Here is a 22,186-nt window from a genome sequence, read left to right on the forward strand (position 1 = left end):
CTTGTCAGCTTGGGGATTTGAGCCGAAGACACCTGACTCCAATAATAAACTATTCATGATCTTCAGTTTAGAATGCAATTACTTTAATCAGCTGTGTTTTCTAGGGATGGGGGGGAAGTATGACACCACTCGGGCCCGCAAAGACTGGAGTTGCCCATCCCTCTTTCTAGACAGATATACAGACGACTGCTGTATCTATACTGAACAAAAGTATAAACGCAACACGTAAAGTGTTGATCCCATGTTTCATGAGCTGATATAAAAATATCCTAGGAATGTTTCATATCCACAAAAAGTTTATTTATTTAAAAAAATGCACATTTGTTTACATCCATGTTAGTCAGCATTTTTCCTTTGCCAAGATAATCCATCCACCTGACATTTGTGGCATATCAAGAAGCTGACTAAACAGCATGATCATTACACAGGTGCAGCTTGTGCTGGGGACAATAGAAGGCCACTCTAAAATGTGCAGTTTTGTCATACAACACAATGCCACAGATGTCTTAAGTTGAGGGAGCGTGCAATCAGCATGCTGACTGCAGGAATGTCCACCAGAGCTGTTGCCAGAGATTGAACTTCTTAAGGCTAGGCATCCCGCTAACAGGACAACTTCCGGTGAAACTGGAGGGCGCGCAATTCAAATAAATTATGGATATTAAACATTTAGGTACATACAAGTGTCTTATCAGTTGACAGCTTCAATTCTTGTTAATCTACCTGCGCTGTCCAATTTGCAGTAGACTTCTGAGCGAAAGCAATGCGATTGTTTGAGGACGGCGCCTCACATCAAAATATTTTCCAACCGGAATAGGTTCCATAAATTCACAAATAGCGACTAAATATTCACTTACTTTTTTGAAAATCTTCCTCTGATTTGTCATCCAAAGGGTCCCAGCTATAACATGTAATGTCGTTTTGTTAGGTAAAATCCTTCTTTATATCCCAAAAAGTCTGTTTAGTTGGCGCCATCGATTTGAGTAATCCAGTCGTTCAACATGCCCAAATAGGAATCTGAAAATCTACCCCTAAACTTTGTTTCAACAAGTCAAAATATGTTTCTATTTAATCCATAGATACCATAAATGTAATGTAACTAAACTATAATATTTCATACGGAAAGAAGTATGTTCAATAGGAAAATGGTATTAGCAGGTGTGTGTCCTCTTCATCGCAAGCGAACATACTGTGTTCCTTTAGTAAAACTCATTATTCTTACTCGTTTTGGAAGAAACACGCCTGAAACCATGAACAAATACTACTGACATCTAGTGGAAGCCATAGGAATTGCATACTGGGAGATTAAATTATTTCCCTATACGTTCCATTGTAAGAGCATGGGCTCTCAAAAAAAAATCTGTTTAGTTCTTCTCCTCCCATATCTATTGTGTTATAGTCTCCTACATTATTTTAACATTTCTACAAACTTCAAAGTGTTTTCCAATGGTACCAATTATATGCATATCCTGGCTTCAAAGCCTGAGCAACAGGCAGTTTACTTTGGGCATGTCAGTCAGTGGAAATTGAGAGAAAAAAGGAACCTAGCCTGAAGAAGTTCTCTACCATAAGCAGCCGCCACCATTTTAGAGAATTTGGCAGTACGTCCAACTGGCCTCAAAACCGCAGACCATATGTAACCACGCCAGCCCAGGTTCTCCATATTCGGCTTCTTCACCTGCGGGATCGTTTGAGACCAGCCACCCGGACTGCTAAGGAAACTGTAGGTTTCAACCAAAGAAATTCTTCACAAACTGTCTTAGGGAAGCTCATCTGCGTGCTTGTCGTCCTCACCAGGGTCTTGACCTGACTGCAGTTTGGTATCGTAACCGACTTCAGTGAGCAAATGCTCACCTTCGATGGCCACTGGCACGATGGAGAAGTGTTCATGGATGAATCCCAGTTTCAACTGTACCGGGCAGATGACAACCAGCGTGTATGGTGTTATGTGGGTGAGCGGTTTTCTGATGTCAACATTGTGAACAGAGTGCTCGATGGTGGCAGTAGGGACAAGGAACACAGTTGCATTTTATCAATGGCAATGAGAATGCACAGAGAAAACATGACGAGATCCTGAGTTCCTGCTCTGGATTGATGTATACGTTAGCGTGTTCCAGTTCTAGCCCATATCCAGCAACTTCGCACAGCCATTGAAGAAGAGTGGGACGACATTCCACAGACCACAATCAACAGCCTAATCAGCTCTATGCGAAGGAGATGTGTCGCACTGCATGAGACAAATGGTGGTCACACCAGATACTGAGTGGTTTTCTGATCTGTGACCAACAGATGCATATCGGTATTCCCAGTCATGTGAAATCCATAGAATTTACTTCAATTGACTGATTTCCTTATATGAACCGCAACTCAGTAAAACCTTTGACATTGTTGCGTTTATTTTTGTTCGGTATAACTTTCTGTTGAGTTAGTATGCCAGATTTGTCAGTGTTTTCCAGAGTGGTAAAGCTCAAGTTAGTTATGTTACATGGTGGAATTAACTGACAAAAATGATTAACTCACCACAGTAGAGAAGACATATCTCTGGTCTTTCTCTTGGAGTAACAACAGAACATCTGACAGCAGCACAGCAAGAATATCTGAAATGAAAGGAGTTTCATTTTTAGACCTGTGTGAGATCAATGCAGACAGAAGAGGTCACTTCAGACTACGGAGATGCAGCCTGAGGAGAGGTAATCCTGTTACCTTTGAGTCTGCCAGAGGCAGCCTTGTGGTTGACGGTCCCATCGTGCAGCAGCCTGCGCCTGCCCAGGGCCAGGTCCTCTCCGCGGAACACATGGCCATCTTTGATCTTGCCCAGAGACTTGGGCTCCATCTTGTGGGCGATGTCTCGGAGACGCGAGGCCTTCTGATGGAGGTTGACCTGGGCATCAACGTGGACGATGCAGTCTTTGATCAGACCCAGAGACCTCGTCAGCTCCTCATGCTCCTCTGTGCCCACTGGAGGGAGGAAAGAAAAGACCCAAGTCAACTTCAGAAACACTGGGTCGATTGCAACAAACGGGTAAAACTTAACATGGTTGAGGCTGTTCTGAGGGCAGAAGGCGGTGCAACTCAATATTAGGAAGGTGTTCCTATTGTTTTTTTTACTGTCAGTATGTGTGTGTTGCTCCCTCTTCTCTCCGCTCTCTCTCTCTCTCTCTATACTATTTCTCTGTTTTCCACACACAGCCTCTTTGGGGGGTAGGGGGCACGTGGTGCAACTGTATTTGGAAGGTGTCCCTAATGTTTGGTATACTCAGTGCTAAAAATCATCTCCTCATAAACCATGCGTCAGATTCACTCCAGATGTTGTATTCTGACTTGTGCTTGCACATAAAGGAAGATACTGTAGTTCCTAAATACTTGCTTTGTTATCCCACTGATATTGTGTCCTGTCATCCTGTGATCCACATTCATTGCTGTTCGCAGCGATATTTGTATTACTTATTGTTAATACTGTCTTTGGTGTGATTATCAATGCACAAGCACCTTTTAACCCACTCCTATCCGCGGAGGCTCCCCAGAGGAGGAAGTGGAGGACCATCCTCCTCAGTGAATCTCAGAAATTAAAAGTAAAACGTTTCAAAAGTTCTCCTTTTTCGAAGAAAACTATACTAAATATATTCACGTCACCAAATAATTGATTAAAATGTACTGTTTTGCAAGGAAGGTCTAGAGTAGCCTCACCAGCACTCTGTAAGGAAGCACCATGGTATAGCCGGAGGACAGCTAGTTTCCGTCCTCCTCTTGGTACACTGCCTTCAATACAAAACTGAAGAGGCTCGTGGTTCTCAGCCACTTCTATAGACTTACAAAGTAATTATCCTCTTCAGGATCGGACCCGTGTTTTCAATTTTAGCCTAAAATTACATAGCCAAATCTAACTGCCTGTAACTCAGGCCCTGAAGCAAGGTTATGAATATTATTGGTACCATTTGAAAGGAAACACTTTGAAATTTGTGGAAATGTGAAAGGAATGTTGGAGAACACAATAGACCTGGTAAAAGATAATACAAGAAAAAAAACGTTATTTATTTTTATTTTTTTACCATTTTTTAAATGCAAGATAAAGACCATGCATTATTCCAGTGCAGCTGCAATTTAGATTTTGGCCACAAGATGGAGGCAAGGTATGTGCAAAGTTTTAGACTGAACCATTGCATTTCTGTTCAAAATGTTGTATCAAGACTGCCAAAATGTGCCTAATATGTTTATTAATAACTTTTCATGTTCAAAACTGTGCACGCTCCTCAAACAATATGGGACAGTGCAGTTAGATTAACAAGAATTTAAGCTTTCTGCCAATATCAGATATGTCTGTCCCGGGACATTTTCTTGTTACTTACAAGCTCATGCTAATCGCATTAGCCTACGTTAGCTCAACGTCCCCTGGGGACCCACCGATCCTGAAGAAGCTATGACAGGTTAGAGGATGTCCTCCAACCTATCAGAGCTTTTGCAGCATGAACTGACATGTTGTCCACCCAATTAAAGGATCAGAATGAATCTAGTATTGACAGCATAAGCTGCAGATAGCTTGCACTGCAGTGCATAAAATGTGGTGAAAGACAATAGTTGAACAGTTTTGAACAAATTCATTTCTTCAAAAATGAAGTAGTAAGAGAGAGAGAGCGAGAAAGCTAGCTATTTTATTTCACTTACTTAGCTAGTGAACGCAGTTAGCTAGTTTAGTCTACTCAAACACCCGGTTCAAACAGAGATGGGTGCTATGTCAGCTAGCTGGCTATAGCCATCCAGCTCTGGAACTATTCCAAGTTAATGTAAGCTTTTGGTTTTATAAATGTATTGCCACCGGGGCCCGCCGGTGTAACTACTTGCTGACTATACTGCATGATTATTGCGGGTTTACTAACACGTTAGTTCTAGTAGATATGTTGACTATGACATAATATGGTGACAACCGCTACACACAGCCTACACTGTTATGATATGAAGTTTTTTATTTTTTTTTGCCTGGCCAGACAGCTGCTGTGTTGTGCACTGAAGTCCACAAGCAAAGGGAAAAGGTGAGAGGAGGAGAGTGCGAAGATGCAAGAAGGAATTCTACAACGATCAAAGGGATCGTGCTGTATGTTTGTGGCAGCTATGAAAGTTACCTGTGTTTGCATGTGATCAGGGGTGTATTCGTTCCACCGATTCTGTTGAAAGGTTTCTTAAACAGAAGCAAATGGAACGAAACTGGGATAAACATACCTGAATTTGTCCAATAGAAACTCTCGTTTGCAACTGTTGGACTAATGGTATAGAATGTGTCAATGTCTGTCACCTTGATTACTCTCATTTTTCTCTACCTGTGTACCTACATTGTAAACTTCAATTCATAGGCTAGGTTGTAGCAACCTCATGTGGGTAAATTTGAGTATCATGTAGTAGCCTAAACCTAGCAATGCTTCATTGAGCTGGGTGAATGGAATATGAATAACAATCATCCAATATGTTGTAATGGAAATAAGGCCATGCTCAAAAAAAAGTGCATCCTCCCTCATCTTAAACGACACCGACTGCAACTGACTATCGATAAAACAATTGTATTAAGTCATATAAAAGTTTTACTGTGTGTAAAGGTTTCAAATGCATCCTGTCATTACTGTGATAGTTTTTTTTGTATATTAAATACCTTTTAATTAATACAAATATTTAATCAGTCTTCCTCAAATGATGACGCAATCTTTATGAGGGAGTGATTCTGACTTCATTGGTCCTCAACTCACAGATCAGACACTTCATTCAGGATAAATGGAGTTATCCCTGAGTTAGCCTGCCCCGGAGCAGGTTCGTTCTGAAGGATTTGTTGCCATATAAAATGTACCTGGCTAAACTGGTACTGGTGAGCCACTTTCATGGTACTGATTTATCCCGAGTTGAACTCAGAGTTGGACAAAGTTACCTTGCTAACTCCTCAAACAACTTAAGTCGTATAGGGCTCAGGTCTAAAAGAACCTCGACATCCACTTTAACCCTCTGGAGTCTGTCGGGGAAGGGGGTTCTAAGCTAACATATGGACACTTAAAAAAAAATGATGGTCATACCAAGGACCATTTAGCCATTTGATTTGACATTTTAAGACCCTATAAGTTATCAAAAAAATGTATTAAATTATTGGATGAGACATTGAATTTGGCATCATGCTATTAGCCAATAGAAACACATTGAATAACAGATTCACCACATGGAACAACAGTCCCACATCTGAGAGCTATAGTTTTTTTGCACATGTATTTATCCCCTTACTTTTGGCACTAAACTATCTCCATATACTTCCGTCTTTTTACTGGTAGTGGGGACCTTCAGACGAGGCTTGTGGCCGTCCAAGAGCAAAACGGAGAACGCCATCCTGTACTTTGTAGGCCAAACCGTTTGGACACTACAGGCGTTTTTGTGAGAAGACCAGATTTTTGGGATGTCTCATGTTCTGACAAACACCGCTCTAGAACTGCCTTCGGCAGATGCGGTGGATTGAGACGAAACCCATACAAAAAGAAACGTAGTTTAAATGGATGGATTTAAAAATATATATATATGTTAATTGAATTCACACTAGGGTGTGGAAATTGTAGTCTAAGTGTTATGGAGCGGAAAATCAGTGGTCCGTGATGGTTGCAACTGAGATCAGCTGTGTGGGGGTGATATTTATTTATTTATTGAAGGTTTAATGAGAGATTACCTCGTTAGTACGCTGGCCAATGTTCATTGCAATAGGCCATCTCTGAATGTTAGGGAGAAATTATGTTATTCCTTCTATTCCAACAGTCTTTCAAGTTCCTGTCACAAAGACCTTAACAAAAAGGTGGGCCTCAACCTTCAAGAGCTAGCAGAGGGGAAAGACATGGGGCCCCAATTCCCGACCTGAGTTAAGCGCACGGAAAAGGAACGTAATTCCCTTTATGCACTTTTCTCTCTATGACCTTGAATTTAAGCATGAGAACAGCATGCTTATACACCTGCTATTCGTTTTGGGTAAGAGATCGAATGAAGGTGTGGCGGTGGTGTCTATAGATATGCCGTATTCTGACCTTGATTTAATTCCACCACCTTTACAAGTGAAGAAACCATGAATAATAAAGGTCTAGTGAACCTACCAGTTATTATTATTTCCCCAATAGAAATAACAGCATTCTCCATGCACTGTAATTTATAAATGAAGAAGAGCTATTGATAGGCGCTCGGTAAATGAGTAATACATTTGGAGAAGGACTGTAAATACACATAGGAATTGTTTTAGATGAGTTTTCCTTATGATCCCTGGAGATGAATGTGAAACAAGTCATATGGAAGCAAACTGAAAACCATCTCAACATGACATGTATTATGGCCCCTTTTCCACAGTGAAATAGGCTATAAAAAGCTGTGCTGTTATTCCACATTTTTATTGTGAGCCCTCCTCATTTGCGTGGATGAAAATTGGACACCCAAGGCTTCCGTAAGGCTTAACCTCCCGGTTTAACCTCCCGAGTTGATGTATGGGTTTTAGATTATTAAATTATTTTACAATGTGTATCATGTTAAATATTAGCCACCGTCAGTAATATCCACATACATTTATCACAGTCACTTTAGTCTTCATTTTCTTCGATTTGAAGCTTTGATTTTGCATAATTCCATGCTGTCTACCTTTTATTCCTCTGTCACATCCGTGTAAATTGTTCCCGAGGGTCGCTAGCATTAGTGGATCATATTAGGCTAACGAAACGTTGCGCAATAATTTGGGACATGTAGCCTATTTTAATCGTTATGGAACTGAGACCACACGTAGCAGGTCAAACCTGGAGCGTGGTCCACAACGACTGTACCGTTGTCATACAGTTCCATGATAAGTGAGAATTAGGTTAGATTTATAGGACTATTGTTCAAACCCCTAATGTACACTTCCTCCCCCCACCATCCAATATTTTAATGGATTGAACTTGAAATTGACGTATCAAATCACTATTTTATTTACATTTACATTACATTTAAGTCATTTAGCAGACGCTCTTCTCCAGAGCGACTTACAAATTGGTGCATTCACCTTATGACATCCAGTGGAACAGCCACTTTACAATAGTGCATCTAAATATTTTAAGGAGGGGGGTGAGAAGGATTACTTTATCCTATCCTAGGTATTCCTTAAAGAGGTGGGGTTTCAGGTGTCTCCGGAAGGTGGTGATTGACTCCGCTGTCCTGGCGTCGTGGGGAGTTTGTTCCACCATTGGGGGCCAGAGCAGCGAACAGTTTTGACTGGGCTGAGCGGGAACTGTACTTCCTCAGTGGTAGGGAGGCGAGCAGGCCAGAGGTGGATGAACGCAGTGCCCTTGTTTGGGTGTAGGGCCTGATCAGAGCCTGGAGGTACTGAGGTGCCGTTCCCCTCACAGCTCCGTAGGCAAGCACCATGGTCTTGTAGCGGATGCGAGCTTCAACTGGAAGCCAGTGGAGAGAGCGGAGGAGCGGGGTGACGTGAGAGAACTTGGGAAGGTTGAACACCAGACGGGCTGCGGCGTTCTGGATGAGTTGTAGGGGCATCTAGTAAAGATGAGGTCGAGCGTATTGCCTGCCTTGTGAGTAGGGGGGGAAGGTGAGAGGGTGAGGTCAAAAGAGATGAGGAGTGGAAAGAAGGAGGCAGAGAGGAATGAGTCAAAGGTAGACGTGGGGAGGTTAAAGTCGCCCAGAACTGTGAGAGGTGAGCCGTCCTCAGGAAAGGAGCTTATCAAGGCATCAAGCTCATTGATGAACTCTCCGAGGGGACCAGGAGGGCGATAAATGATAAGGATGTTAAGCTTGAAAGGGCTGGTAACTGTGACAGCATGAAATTCAAAGGAGGCGATAGACAGATGGGTAAGGGGAGAAAGAGAGAATGACCACTTGGGAGAGATGAGGATCCCGGTGCCACCACCCCGCTGACCAGAAGCTCTCGGGGTGTGCGAGAACACGTGGGCGGACGAAGAGAGAGCAGTAGGAGTAGCAGTGTTATCTGTGGTGATCCATGTTTCCGTCAGTGCCAAGAAGTCGAGGGACTGGAGGGAGGCATAGGCTGAGATGAACTCTGCCTTGTTGGCCGCAGATCGGCAGTTCCAGAGGCTACCGGAGACCTGGAACTCCACGTGGGTCGTGCGCGCTGGGACCACCAGATTAGGGTGGCCGCGGCCACGCGGTTTGGAGCGTTTGTATGGTCTGTGCAGAGAGGAGAGAACAGGGATAGACAGACACATAGTTGACAGGCTACAGAAGAGGCTACGCTAATGCAAGGAGATTGGAATGACAAGTGGACTACACGTCTCGAATGTTCAGGAAGTTAAGCTTACGTAGCAAGAATCTTATTGACTAAAATGATTAAAATGATACAGTACTGCTGAAGTAGGCTAGCTGGCAGTGGCTGCGTTGTTGAATTTGTAGGCTAGCAGGCAGTGGCTGCGTTGTTGACACTACACTAATCAAGTCGTTCCGTTGAGTGTAATAGTTTCTACAGTGCTGCTATTCGGGGGCTAGCTGGCTAGCTAGCAGTGTTGATTACGTTACGTTGCGTTAAAAGAACGACAATAGCTGGCTAGCTAACCTAGAAAATCGCTCTAGACTACACAATTATCTTTGATACACAGACGGCTATGTACCTAGCTATGTAGCTAGCTACGATCAAACAAATCAAACCGTTGTGCTGTAATGAAATGAAATGAAAATGTGATACTACCTGTGGAGCGAAGCGGAATGCGACCACATTTGTTGAGTGCGGAAGTTCTATTCAGTAGACGTTGGCTAGCTGTTGGCTAGCTAGCAGTGTCTCCTACGTTAAGGACGACAAATAGCTGGCTAGCTAACCTCGGTAAATTAAGATAATCACTCTAAGACTACACGCTCTAAACTACACAATTATCTTGGATACGAAGACAGCAAAGACAACTATGTAGCTAGCTAACACTACACTAATCAAGTCGTTCAGTTGAGTGTAATAGCTTCTACAGTGCTGCTATTCGGTAGACGGTGGACATTTGCTAGCTGGCTAGCTGCTGGGCAGATAGCAGTGTAGACTACATTAGGACGACGAAATACGAAGTTGCAATAGAAGTGCTGACTGTTTCACTTTGTTGTCCTCTTTCTTTTCCTTTTTCTTCTGTCCTTCTTTTGTCCTTAATTTGTCTTCCTTTCTTCTGTTAACTAGATATTTTTTGTTGTTATTCTTTGTAAGCTAGCTAGCTTCTTCCAGGAGAGTCCCTAGCAACTGCTTAGCAACAAGTAAACAATTCTGCTAGCAATTCAGCTAGCTAAGATAACTGTACAATTTTATGAAAAATAGTTACTTTTTCAAAAGCCTGTCTTTTTTGGTTTGTTCCTTGTTTTGTCTTCTATTGAGTCTTGCAGTTATTTATTTATTAATATTTTGTGTATAAAGGCTCTAAACCTATTTTATGATTCATACATACAGTTGAAGTCGTGAGATTACATACACTTTAGCCAAATACATTTAGACTCAGTTTTTCAAAATTCCTGACATTTAATCCTAGTAAATGTTCCCTGTGAGTTAGGATCACCACTTTATTTTAAGAATGTAATATATAATAATAATATATGCCATTTAGCAGACGCTTTTATCCAAAGCGACTTACAGTCATGTGTGCATACATTCTACGTATGGGTGGTCCCGGGGATCGAACCCACTACCCTGGCGTTACAAGCGCCATGCTCTACCAACTGAGCTACAGGACCACTGTGAAATCAGCTTTCCTAGTGGTTCAGAAGTTTACATACACTCATTAAGCATTTGGCAGCATTGCCTTTAAATTGTTCAACTTGGGTCAAATGTTTTGGGTAGCCTTACACAAGTTTCCCACAATAAGTTGGGTGAATTTTGGCCCATTCCTCCTGACAGAGCTGGTGTAACTGAGTCAGGTTTGTAAGGCCTCCTTGCTCACACATGCTTTTTCAGTTCTGCCCATAAATTTTCCATAGGAATGAGGTCAGGGCTTTGAGATGGCCACTCCAATACCTTGACTTTGTTGTCCTTAAGCCACCTTGCCACAACTTTTGAAGTATGCTTGGGGTCATTGTCCATTTGGAAGGCCCATTTGCGACCAAGCTTTAACTTCCTGACTGATATCTTGAGATGTTGCTTCAATATATCCACATAATTTTTGTTCCTCATGATGCTATCTATTTTGTGAAGTGCACCAGTCCCTCCTGCAGCAAAGCACCCCCACAACATGATTTATTTTGATTTTCCCATGATATCAAGCAAAGAGGCACTGACTTTGAAGGTAGGCCTTGAAATACATCCACAGGTACACCTCCAATTGACTCAAATTATGTCAATTAGCGTATCAGAAGCTTCTAAAGCCATGACATAATTTTCTGGAATTTTCCAAGCTGTTTAAAGGCACAGTCAACTTAGTGTATGTAAGCTTCTGACCCACTGGAATTGTGATACACTGAAATAATATGTCTGTAAACAATTGTTGGAAAAATTACTTGTGTCATGCACAAAGTAGATGTCCTAACCGACATGCCAAATCAATAGTTTGTTAACAATAAATTTGTGGAGTGGTTAAAAAACGAGTTTTAATGACTCCAACCTAAGTGTATGTAAACTTCCGAATTCAATAACCCTAAAATATGCCTAAATAATCTATAAAACCAGAGTTTTTTTTAAATATACAAGCTGTTGCTGAAATGGAGACGAAGAGATGTCATTCTTTCATTGACCCATATGTTCTGAACTAGTTCTCTCGCTGTATTCTATTGAGTCCGTCGACAAAATTCTAATTCAAGCTACACCATATTTAAAGGGATGGCTTAAGACAAATGTACTGAAAACCACAAGAAAATCTGTTGGCCAGCAAGTGCGTGTGTGTGTGTGGGGGGGTTCAGCGGTTGAATGAAATGTATTCAGAGCGCAAGGTAGCCACACCTTCAGAGCACGTTACACGACTGAATAAGGTGAGTCTGAATACCAAATACTGAGAAGTGGGTAGGAAAGACATAAATTCCTAAGTCAGGATCGGGTCTCCTTACCTTCTGTGTTCTGGACAATGCGTTCCACCAGCACTGGGTACTTCGTGATGCGCTGTGTCACCAGGAGAATACACTCTGTCACTCCTAATCTTCTCACAATTGACAAATTGTTGATTTTCTGGAAGAAAAAGCTACATATTTTATACACAGTTCATAGACCATGTAGTGTAATCTATAAATATTTCTGGTTACACACAATAGCTGAATGTGGAAAAAGTCTCATATCTTCTTAAATGGCCCACTGTCATTAATGTTCCTTTAAGTTATCACATGGTGGATTGGACAGGATTTGTCAATGTCTCTATTATTGTAGAACCAAAAACTTACCCGTATGAGGTTTTGGAACTTCTTGTTGTGCAGCTGCTCCTTGTAGTAGCTGACAGCCTCTGTGTGGCGGCTACAGAAATCACCATAGCTCTCCTTCATCCGCTCCCCTATCTCACCTGAAAACTGGAGCGGAGACAAGGATGAGAACAGTCTCAGTATTGTTAGTCTTCCCGGGCTCCTCTGATCTACTTTCACTGACAAGGGGCTCGAACCCCCATCGCCAGGGTAGCAAATGCGATCCGGAGTTGGCAGCTCAGGCTTTGTTTACACAGGCAGCCAATTCTGATATTTTGTCACCAATTGGTCTTTAACAAATGATCAGACAACTTGCACATAATTGGGAAAAATATCAGAATTGGGTACCTGTGTCAACATAGCCTTTTACCACTACACCAGACTCCGGCACTTTCTGACAGGTTCACTGAGTGCACAAAACATTAAGAACACCTTTCTAATATTAAATTGCACCCCCTTTTGCCCTTAGAACAGCCTCAATTTGTTGGGGCATAGACTAGAGGTGTTGAAAACGTTCCACAGGGATGTTGACTCCAATGCTTCCCACAGTTGTGTGAAGTTGACTGGATGTCCTTAGGGCAGTGGACTATTATTGATACACATAGGTATCCTGATCCAAGATGGCGTAGCAGTGCAGACGTGTTTTGTTCGTCCTCTTGTGTACCTTTTCGTCTTTTTTTGTATATATTTCAATTTTATTTTCAATCTCTTCTCCATTTTAGTTCAATTATACCTTCCGGTAACCTGCCTCACCCAATGTGATACGGAACCCCTATTATTTGTAATTTTTAGACATAGCAAGAACCACAGCTATCAGAAGCTAACCAGCTAATTAGCTACAAGCTATTTAGTCATAGTTAGCCACTGCTAGCGGCCTTTACCTTCTGCACAGGTACCAGCCCTTTTTTTTAGCTTGGATTACCAGTAACGGACTGTCTCTCCACTACAATGCCGGATTCCTGCCGTAATCCCTGGACCATTCTCCTGATCTTCACAGCTACCTAGCACCCACCGAGTTACCCAGTACCGAAGCTATCCCTGAGGCCCACCTCCCGGCCTACTCAATTGTTCACCCGGACTCCACCCATACACGGCTAGAACACACTACTCCACTGGATCCTTGCCGTAAGCTTGGGACCTTGGCACCAGATCACCGCTGCTACCGAGTGGCTTAGAGGCTAACGCCTCTACCCCGAAGCTAGCACCAGTTAGCCGTGAGCCAGGAGCATCTCCCAGATAGAAAACTAAATTACTACAATACCTCTTTCGCCACCTGGCTTGGATCCTTAGTCGACACGGCGCCCCGCCGCACCACCACGACAGGTCTGCCGACAAATACTCCATCCGCTGTGCCTTCAACCGGCCTCCGTCGGAGGAGACGCTTCTACTAGCCCTGGCCTGCTAACTTTAAACGCTGCGTCGCCCGCATGCTAGCGTAGTAACAACTACTCTGCAGCCTCCCTGTTTCATCTATTGTAGCCCCTGGACCCTATGATCACTTGGCTACATAGCTGATGCCCGCTGGACTGTCCATTAATCACGGTACTCCATTCTGTTTATATATTTATTAATTATTTTTTATCTGCCGGCCCCAGCCACGAACTCAGGCTCTGTGTGTAGTTAACCGACCCTCTGCCCATTCATCGCCATTTTACCTGTTGTTGTTTTAGCTGATTAGCTGTTGTTGTTGTTGTCTTAGCTAGCTCTCCAAATCAACACAAATCAAAACATTGATTTCATGCATGTCAACATCAGAAGCCTCCTCCCTAAGTTTGTTTTACTCACTGCTTTAGCACACTCCACCAACCCTGATGTCCTTGCCGTGTCTGAATCCTCGCTTAGGAAGGCCACCAACAATTCTGAGATTTCCATACCCAGCTACAACATTTTCCGTCAAGATACAACTGCCAAAGGGGGAGGAGTTGCAATCTACTGCAGAGAGAGCCAAAGTTCTGTCATACTTTCCAGGTCTATACCCAAACCTCTCCAGCAATAAGTCTCTCACTGTTGCCGCCTGCTATCAACTCCCCTCCGCTCCCAGCTGTTCCCTGGACACCATTTGTGAATTGATCGCCCCCCATCTAGCTTCAGAGTTTGTTCTGTGAGGTGACCTAAACTGGGATATGCTTAACACCCCGGAAGTCCTACAATCTAAGATAGATGCCCTCAATCTCACACAAATCATCAAGGAACCCACCAGGTACAACCCTAAATCCGTAAACATGGGCACCCTCATAGACATTATCCTGACCAACTTGCCCTCCAAATACACCTCCGCTGCTCCGCATAGAAAATCCTGTTCTGGGAACAGGTTGTGCACATTATGTTTTGTTGGAGCAAAGACACCCCTAGCTTTAAACTTTGTTGTAGAGTTATTTGTTATAGGGGAAGTATTACAATATTTAATTAGGAACTCTGTTGGAACAGATATCATTAATTAAAGGAGAAATTCTGGGACGAGTTGCCCTGTTGGAGCAGGGACATCTCTGACTAGGTTCCTTGTAGGAGCAGGGATTACCTGGTAAGAGATGGGTGAGTTTTCACTGTGTGTGAAGAAGACCTTGTCTTAGTGATAAGAAGGGCTCTACTGTGTGTGGAGAAAACCCTGTTTTATAAGAGGTATTCCCAGGCAAATGAGCATTAGTCTGCAAAGTACTTAATATGAATTGATATTCCATGGTTTGCAATCATCAGATGTAAATGCATGAGTTATGTGTTTCCAGGACAGAGAAAGTAGCCACCCTTTGCCTTGATGACAGCTTTGCACACTCTTGGCATTCTCTCAACCATCTTCACAGGGAATGCTTTTCCAACAGTCTTGAAGGAGATCCCACATATGCTGAGCACTTGTTGGCTGCTTTTCCTTCACTCTGCGGTCCGACTCATCCCAAACCATCTCAGTTTGGTTGAGGTTGGGATTGTGGAGGCCAGGCCAAGAAATAATGGTGAATGATAAGAAAAGGAGAAACAATGACTTTCCACCTCCCTATTATACCTCTGTATCCACTGCACCAGCACCCGCCCTGGTTGTCCAAACGCAGCCTGCTTAGCCACCTCGCCTACCGCAGCTCTACCCCGAAACAAGACCTGATACGACTGTCAGACCCCTAAGAGGCAACCCCAGAGCAGCAGGAACCTGTTCTACACACCACCTACAATGACTCCCATTTCACAAGAAGACTACAGGCATACTTTGGAGAACTGTTTCCGCAAACACAGTGGCATCAGAACAGCAACCGACGACTACAACAGCCTCTTGAAGGCTTCCCTAATGAATGGACTTTTGCCAGCCCTTGGTAAACAGGTTAAAATGACCTGCATTGGCTGGGAAACTACTACCGTACAGACGGTCATTGAACACTGTAAACACGCTGAGAGGCAGCAACTGTCTCAAGATAAGGCGAAACAGAGAATGGAAAAGGTGGAATGCACAGCTGGCATTCTCAAAGACAGGGCCAGCAGGCTCAGGGACGACCTCCAAAAATATTGACAGAGAGGAAAAGGAAGAGGTAGAAGAGGAGGGGGAGACGGTGCGGATGGGCCAGATGACAGCAACCATAATGCTATACTTGTGGAAAGAGTGGACATTTTGCAAAAGACTGCAAGAACAAATCGAGTACTGGCTGAATGAACTTTTATATTAACTTAATATAAGACATAAATAAAAATAAATAATGAAACCTTTTCAATTTGGTTTAAATAATGCAAAAACAAAGTGTTGGAGAAGAAATTAAAAGTGCAATATGTGCCATGTAAAGAAAAGCTAACGTTTAAGTTCCTTGCTCAGAACATGAGAACATATGAAAGCTGGTGGTTCCTTTTAACATGAGTCTTCAATATTCCCAGTTAAGAAGTTTTAGGTTGTAGTTATTATAGGACTATTTCTCTCTATACCATTTGTATTTCATATACCTTTTGACTATTGGATGTTCTCATAGGCACTATAGTATTGCCAGCCTAATCTCGGGAGTTGATAGGCTTGAAGTCATGAACAGCGCTGCACTTCAAGTATTGCAAAGAGCTGCTGGCAAACGCAGGAAAGTGCTGTTTGAATGAATGCTTACAAGCTTGCTGCTAGACTTAGTTATAATATAATAAACACACAGCCTTAGGTAATTAATATGGTAAAATCCGGAAACTAGAATTTCGAAAACAAAACGTTTATTCTTTCAGTGAAATACGGAACCGTTACGTATTTTATCTAACGGGTGGCATCCCTATGTTTAAATATTGCTGTTACATTTCACAACCTTCAATGTTATGTCATAATTATGTAAAATTCCGGCAAATTAATTCCGGTCCTTGTTAGGAAGAAATGGTCTTCACACTTTGCAACGAGCCAGGCGACCCAAACTGCTGCATATACCCTGACTCTTCTTGCACAGAACGCAAGAGAAGTGACACAATTTCTCTAGTTTAAAGAAATTAATGTTAGCAGACAATATTAACTAAATATGAAGGTTCAAAAAATATACTTGTGTATTGATTTTAAGAAAGGCATTGATGTTTATGGTTAGGTACACATGGCTTTTTTCCGTGAATGCGCTTCATCACCCGTTTGTCGAAGTAGGCTGTGATTCGATGATAAATTAACAGGCACCGTATTGATTATATGCAAAGCAGGACAAGCTAGATAACTACACATGGTTGATGATATTACTAGTTTAACTAGTGATTATATTAAGATTGTTTTTTATAAGTTTAATGCTAGCTAGCAACTTACCCTGACTCCTTGCTGCACTCGCGTAACAGGTGGTCAGCCTGCCACGCAGTCTCCTCGTGGATTACAATGTAATCGGCATCCAAAAATGCAGATTTACAGATTGTTCTGAAAACTTGAAATCGGCCCTAATTAATCGACCGTGCCAATTAATCGGGCGACCTCTACAGTTGACACCCCTGGACAGCATTTAAAGATTATTTCAAGCCCCCGTAAGGAGCCAATGGTTTGTCTCTTCGTCAATGGTGAGTCAATTGCATTTCTATTAGAGACTGGCGCTGCAATGTCTGTCTTAGTTTTAGAATTTATGTCCAATCCTCCCATGTCAAATGAATCACTCTTGTTTCTGAGTAAATTGGTCATGCAGCAAAAGACAAAGGGTGTCGTGGAAGATTCAGAATTTGTTGGTAACATATGTAACATGTTTTATATTTCATCAAATGTGTGTAAGTTACTTCTCATCAGAATGGTATTTTTGTATAATACTGTGGACGCTCTTAGAGTTGCAAATTGTTATCTGTTTTATGTCAAGACTAAGGGGGGTGAGAAGTGCATGGGCTATGTCAAGACGGAGGGCCGCGGAGGGGAGAGGTCAAAGTGTCATCATGTGTAAACATATCTTTTACTCCCTACCTTTCTCTAGTGGGGAAAGGAGGGTGGCAGTGTCTGGAATCATTCTCATGCTCCCTTTTATCTTAACCTATAGCCTCACTCTCCTCTCCGTGAGCTTGTCCAGGATTGGTTGTATTTAGGGTTGGTTGTATCTAAATAACAATTTGATATATGCCTGTTGATATGGAGGATTGGTTTATGGTTCTGGGGTTTGAGAAAGGAGACAAAGCTGAACGATTTATTATGTCTATGCTGTCTGACTGTGTGTTCTTTGCTATTAAAGGATCTCAGTTGTATTGTAAGGGGGCTCTCAGAGAATTCATTGAGAGACACTGAATTTATCTGAGAGTCACAGGATTGTGATAGAGCTCATATAATTAAAGATGGACTTTTATAACTAACTCTGACTTGTGTGTGTGGTTTGCTCCCATGATTTGGTAAATAGAGGAAATTTCCACGACAAGGGCCATCTGAGAGTGACCAGTTTTTGGTCCATCCTGTTCCTTTCGTATCTTTCAAGGGCACAGTTGTGTGGAGATATTAAGAGAACAGAGGCTAGCTTGAGCAGCAGCACCTAGATATCGGCTAGAAAGGAGTAACAAAATTGCACGTAATGTTCCCATCATGCTCTCAAACACCTGCTAAACTGCCATGTCGACAAACGTTATAAAAGCTGAGACCCAACTCTTGTTCGTTGGGCTCTTAACGCTGCACCACTGGGTGGATTGTTAATTGCTCCAAATGAGCAAATCTTGTAAGAAAGTTGTTGTTTGAATAATCTAGTCTTTCTCTTCCTTTTGATTAGAATTTCCAGTCAAGGTAATGGGATACAGCATCTGAATGTATTTTTCTTTACCTGCAAATACGGGAAAAATACAAGTCACTGTGTATGTAAGGGAGACTGAATTAGAGAAAGTGTGTGTAACACTGTGTGTGTGTGTCGTGTCTCTCTACCTGTGTGGTGAGGATGTCAGCGAGTCTCTGTATGTTGTAGTTCTTGTCGCTGCTGAGCTGCGTGGCTACTCGGCGCCGCTCTTTGAGGCGGGACAGGAAGTGTGTGTGTAGCTCCAGTAGGCTCTCCAGGCGCGGGAACAGACAGTCCAGACACCGCACATCCATCTGAAGGTGCTCTTTCAGCTCCCTCACGTACACACGCAACATGATCTTCAGGGTCCGTACGTGATGCATCTCTGTCTGCATCAACTCTGTTGGGATAAATAGACAGAATGACTGACAGACAGACAGACAGACAAGGGGTTCAACATCTAATTAGCCTTTTACAGGAATTTTCTTTTCTTCCACCGGACTCCTTTACTGATTGTAGAGCCAGACAGAGATGGATGGAACAATTGACATTCAAAAAGAGTTGAGCTTCTCCCTTCTCATAATTCACATTCTAATCCTAAACTTAACCAGATATAACTAGAAAAACACATCGAAAGCCTACATAAAACACGACAAATATAACAAGATGAACAAGACATCAAAAGACATCAAAGATAGTGTATGACAAACTGACCGTAGATGACGTCCTGTCTCTTGACCATCTCCTTGGTGTGTTTCTTCAGGTACTGTTGGTCCACAGCCAGGCTCCATGACTCCACATCCAAGTCCTGGGCATCTGACTCCAGATCAGCTTGAACTGCAGAGTAGTATGCATCTGGGGGAGGGAAGGGGCATGAAACAGGTTGCGGTTGAGGCTGGCTGCCGCAGTATGACTGTATTCTTGTGTAGCACAACTCCAATGTATTTCTAATGCATTCAATAGGTGATATTTGTTAAAGTCACATCACACGATTGAACAATATGTGCAATTAAATGCTAAAATAATAATCCTACGCTATGACCACTAACACATACTGATCTCCCGTAGTTGGGGTGGATGACTGTTTCCGTCTTGCTACTATAGCAGCACTAGCTACATCACTGCTTGACAACCTGGGATAATCATGCAGTCTATTCCACACACTCCAGCTTAATGAAACTGGGTGAGGTCCCATCTCTCTCCCAACAGCCCACGCTCTCTATGTGCTAGCCACATAACCCGTCTCATAACCTAGGATAACGATAGGGTTGCACAACCCTACCCTCCTGAAGGCTTTCTCTCCAACCCTAATCTAGCACACCTGATTCTACTAATTGGCTGCTCAATAGGACTTTGATTAGCTGAATCTTGTTAGTCACAACAGGGTTGGAGCAAAAGCCTGCACACTCAGTAGTGGTTGTCCACCGCGGCTGTACGGTACTCGCTCTCATGTATCTAAGCTCTAAAGAGCAGCTCCCTCCCTAACCCACTCACCCTCTACGATGATGGAGCCAGGGGTTGAAGGGGTCAGGGACACCGCATACTCGTTGAAGCGCTTTATCCCGAAGCGGAGGCTGTCCATCTCGTCCATGTTCCCTGGGAGGGATCTGAAAGAGGAGCGCCACAGGTCCAGAGTGACATACATACTAAGCTGACTACAAGACTACTATACACTAACACTACAGACACAGCTACAATACAGAGGTCCTGAATGACATACAGGACTGAGATGTTACAACTACAACAAGACACACTAACACCAACACCCCCCCTGGCATAGGAGAAAGATACAGCTACACTACACTAAAATGGCATACATACTGTACATCCTGAGATACTACACAGACACTACTCAACCACAGGAGGCAAAGACACATCTACACTACAGCTAGACTGTCATGTATGCTGAGAGAGACTATACTACCACAGATGGCAAAGACACATATACACTACAGCTAGACTGTCATGTATGCTGAGAGCGACTATACTACCACAGATGGCAAAGACACATATACACTACAGCTAGACTGTCATGTATGCTGAGAGCGACTATACTACCACAGATGGCAAAGACACATATACACTACAGCTAGACTGTCATGTATGCTGAGAGCGACTATACTACCACAGATGGCAAAGACACATCTACACTACAGCTAGTCTGTCATGTATGCTGAGAGCGACTATACTACCACAGATGGCAAAGACACATCTACACTACAGCTAGACTGTCATGTATGCTGAGAGCGACTATACTACCACAGATGGCAAAGACACATCTACACTACAGCTAGTCTGTCATGTATGCTGAGAGCGACTATACTACCACAGATGGCAAAGACACAGCTACACTACAGCTAGACTGTCATGTATGCGGAGAGCGACTATACTACCACAGATGGCAAAGACACATCTACACTACAGCTAGTCTGTCATGTATGCTGAGAGCGACTATACTACCACAGATGGCAAAGACACAGCTACACTACAGCTAGACTGTCATGTATGCGGAGAGAGACTATACTACCACAGATGGCAAAGACACAGCTACACACCTCCCGCAACCTGCCTGCCTACCTGCAAGATGCCCTGTCTACGACAGCACTATGATAGCACTGGCTGTTTTAAGCTCTGTCTCAACTCAAATCAAAGAACTGCAAAATCCACTTGACAGTTAGCTGCAGCATGTCACCTATTAATAACACATCACAGACATGTATAAAAATTTAAAGCCAAAACCAGCTTTTTAGCTGGAAGGAAATAATGTATAAATAGCCTAGATTTACATGCACCACAACCACCAGAAAGGTAACATTTATTTGCTTAAAAACTAACATTAAATTCACAATTTAAATTATACAGAGCAGTGGTATAGAGTCTATACAGACAATATAGGGCAGTGGTATAATCTATATCTACAGTCTATTATGACAATGGTATAGCCTACATAGTGGCAGTCAATACACTGCTAATTACCAGCGGCTAGCTTATGTAGCCTGCTAACTGATTGGTCAGGTGGCTAGCTGTTAGTACTAACCCAGAGCTGCTGTTGTGGCAGTGGTTGAGGTTGAGGCTGGCTGCAGCAGTGTGACTGTTGCTGGAGGAAGAGCTGCTGGAAGCAGCAGGCTGAGCACTGGGTCTTCGTGGGCTGAGGGTCATGTCTGGGACTTTCGGCGAGCCGGAGGGGCCCTCAGGGGCCAGCGAGAACTTGTCCCGCTCCCTCAGGGCTGGTGAAAGACGAGAGAAGGATGAGAGATGGCAAAAGCGTTGCTTGCCCCAGTAACGCTGCAGCCAGACGCGAGGCAGAGAACCCTGCAGGAAGCGACAGGTGAGGTGGTCTCTGTGCATCAGCACCCGGAACCCCAGACGGCCAGGCAGACCCCAGGAGGGCCCCCAGACATTGACCCTACTCCGGGCAGGTCTGGCCCGACCAACCCCCTTGTTAACCTCTAGCTCCATAGTGTCGGTCTGTCTCGCAGGAGTAGAGGTGATGCTGCTGCTCGTATCTATAGTCACGGAGACAAATACACACATGGCTTTATATGCCCACCCGACTCCTGATTAAGTACATTCTAGAGATCACACATGCCCCTTTCCTTTTCTCTCTCTCGTTTTTTCTATATCTCTCTCGCTCTCTCTTCCCTTCCCCTCTCCCTCCTCCACCTCTCTGTTTCCAGCGGGGGCAGGGCTGGGGTGGGCTGTGTGATAATAGG

The 22,186-nt window shown here is 43.2% G+C and overlaps 1 protein-coding gene across 1 annotated transcript in view; it reads right to left on the reverse strand.

The window, feature by feature from the left end:
* The window catches only part of LOC118358637 (rho guanine nucleotide exchange factor 18-like), a 42,306-nt gene extending 20,374 nt beyond the window's left edge, over positions 1–21,932 (reverse strand). Inside the window, exons 1-8 of the mRNA XM_052481157.1 lie at positions 21,511–21,932; positions 19,968–20,080; positions 19,188–19,328; positions 18,623–18,873; positions 12,322–12,444; positions 11,995–12,112; positions 2,701–2,955; positions 2,518–2,594 (exon numbers count right to left, since the gene is read on the reverse strand). Of these exons, the coding sequence (XP_052337117.1) occupies positions 2,518–2,594; positions 2,701–2,955; positions 11,995–12,112; positions 12,322–12,444; positions 18,623–18,873; positions 19,188–19,328; positions 19,968–20,080; positions 21,511–21,932 (1,500 nt within the window). The remainder of the gene's footprint in view (positions 1–2,517; positions 2,595–2,700; positions 2,956–11,994; positions 12,113–12,321; positions 12,445–18,622; positions 18,874–19,187; positions 19,329–19,967; positions 20,081–21,510) is intronic.
* Positions 21,933–22,186: the final 254 nt, after the last annotated feature.

Source organism: Oncorhynchus keta, chromosome 26, assembly GCF_023373465.1.
Source record: "Oncorhynchus keta strain PuntledgeMale-10-30-2019 chromosome 26, Oket_V2, whole genome shotgun sequence".
Taxonomy (NCBI): domain Eukaryota; kingdom Metazoa; phylum Chordata; class Actinopteri; order Salmoniformes; family Salmonidae; genus Oncorhynchus; species Oncorhynchus keta.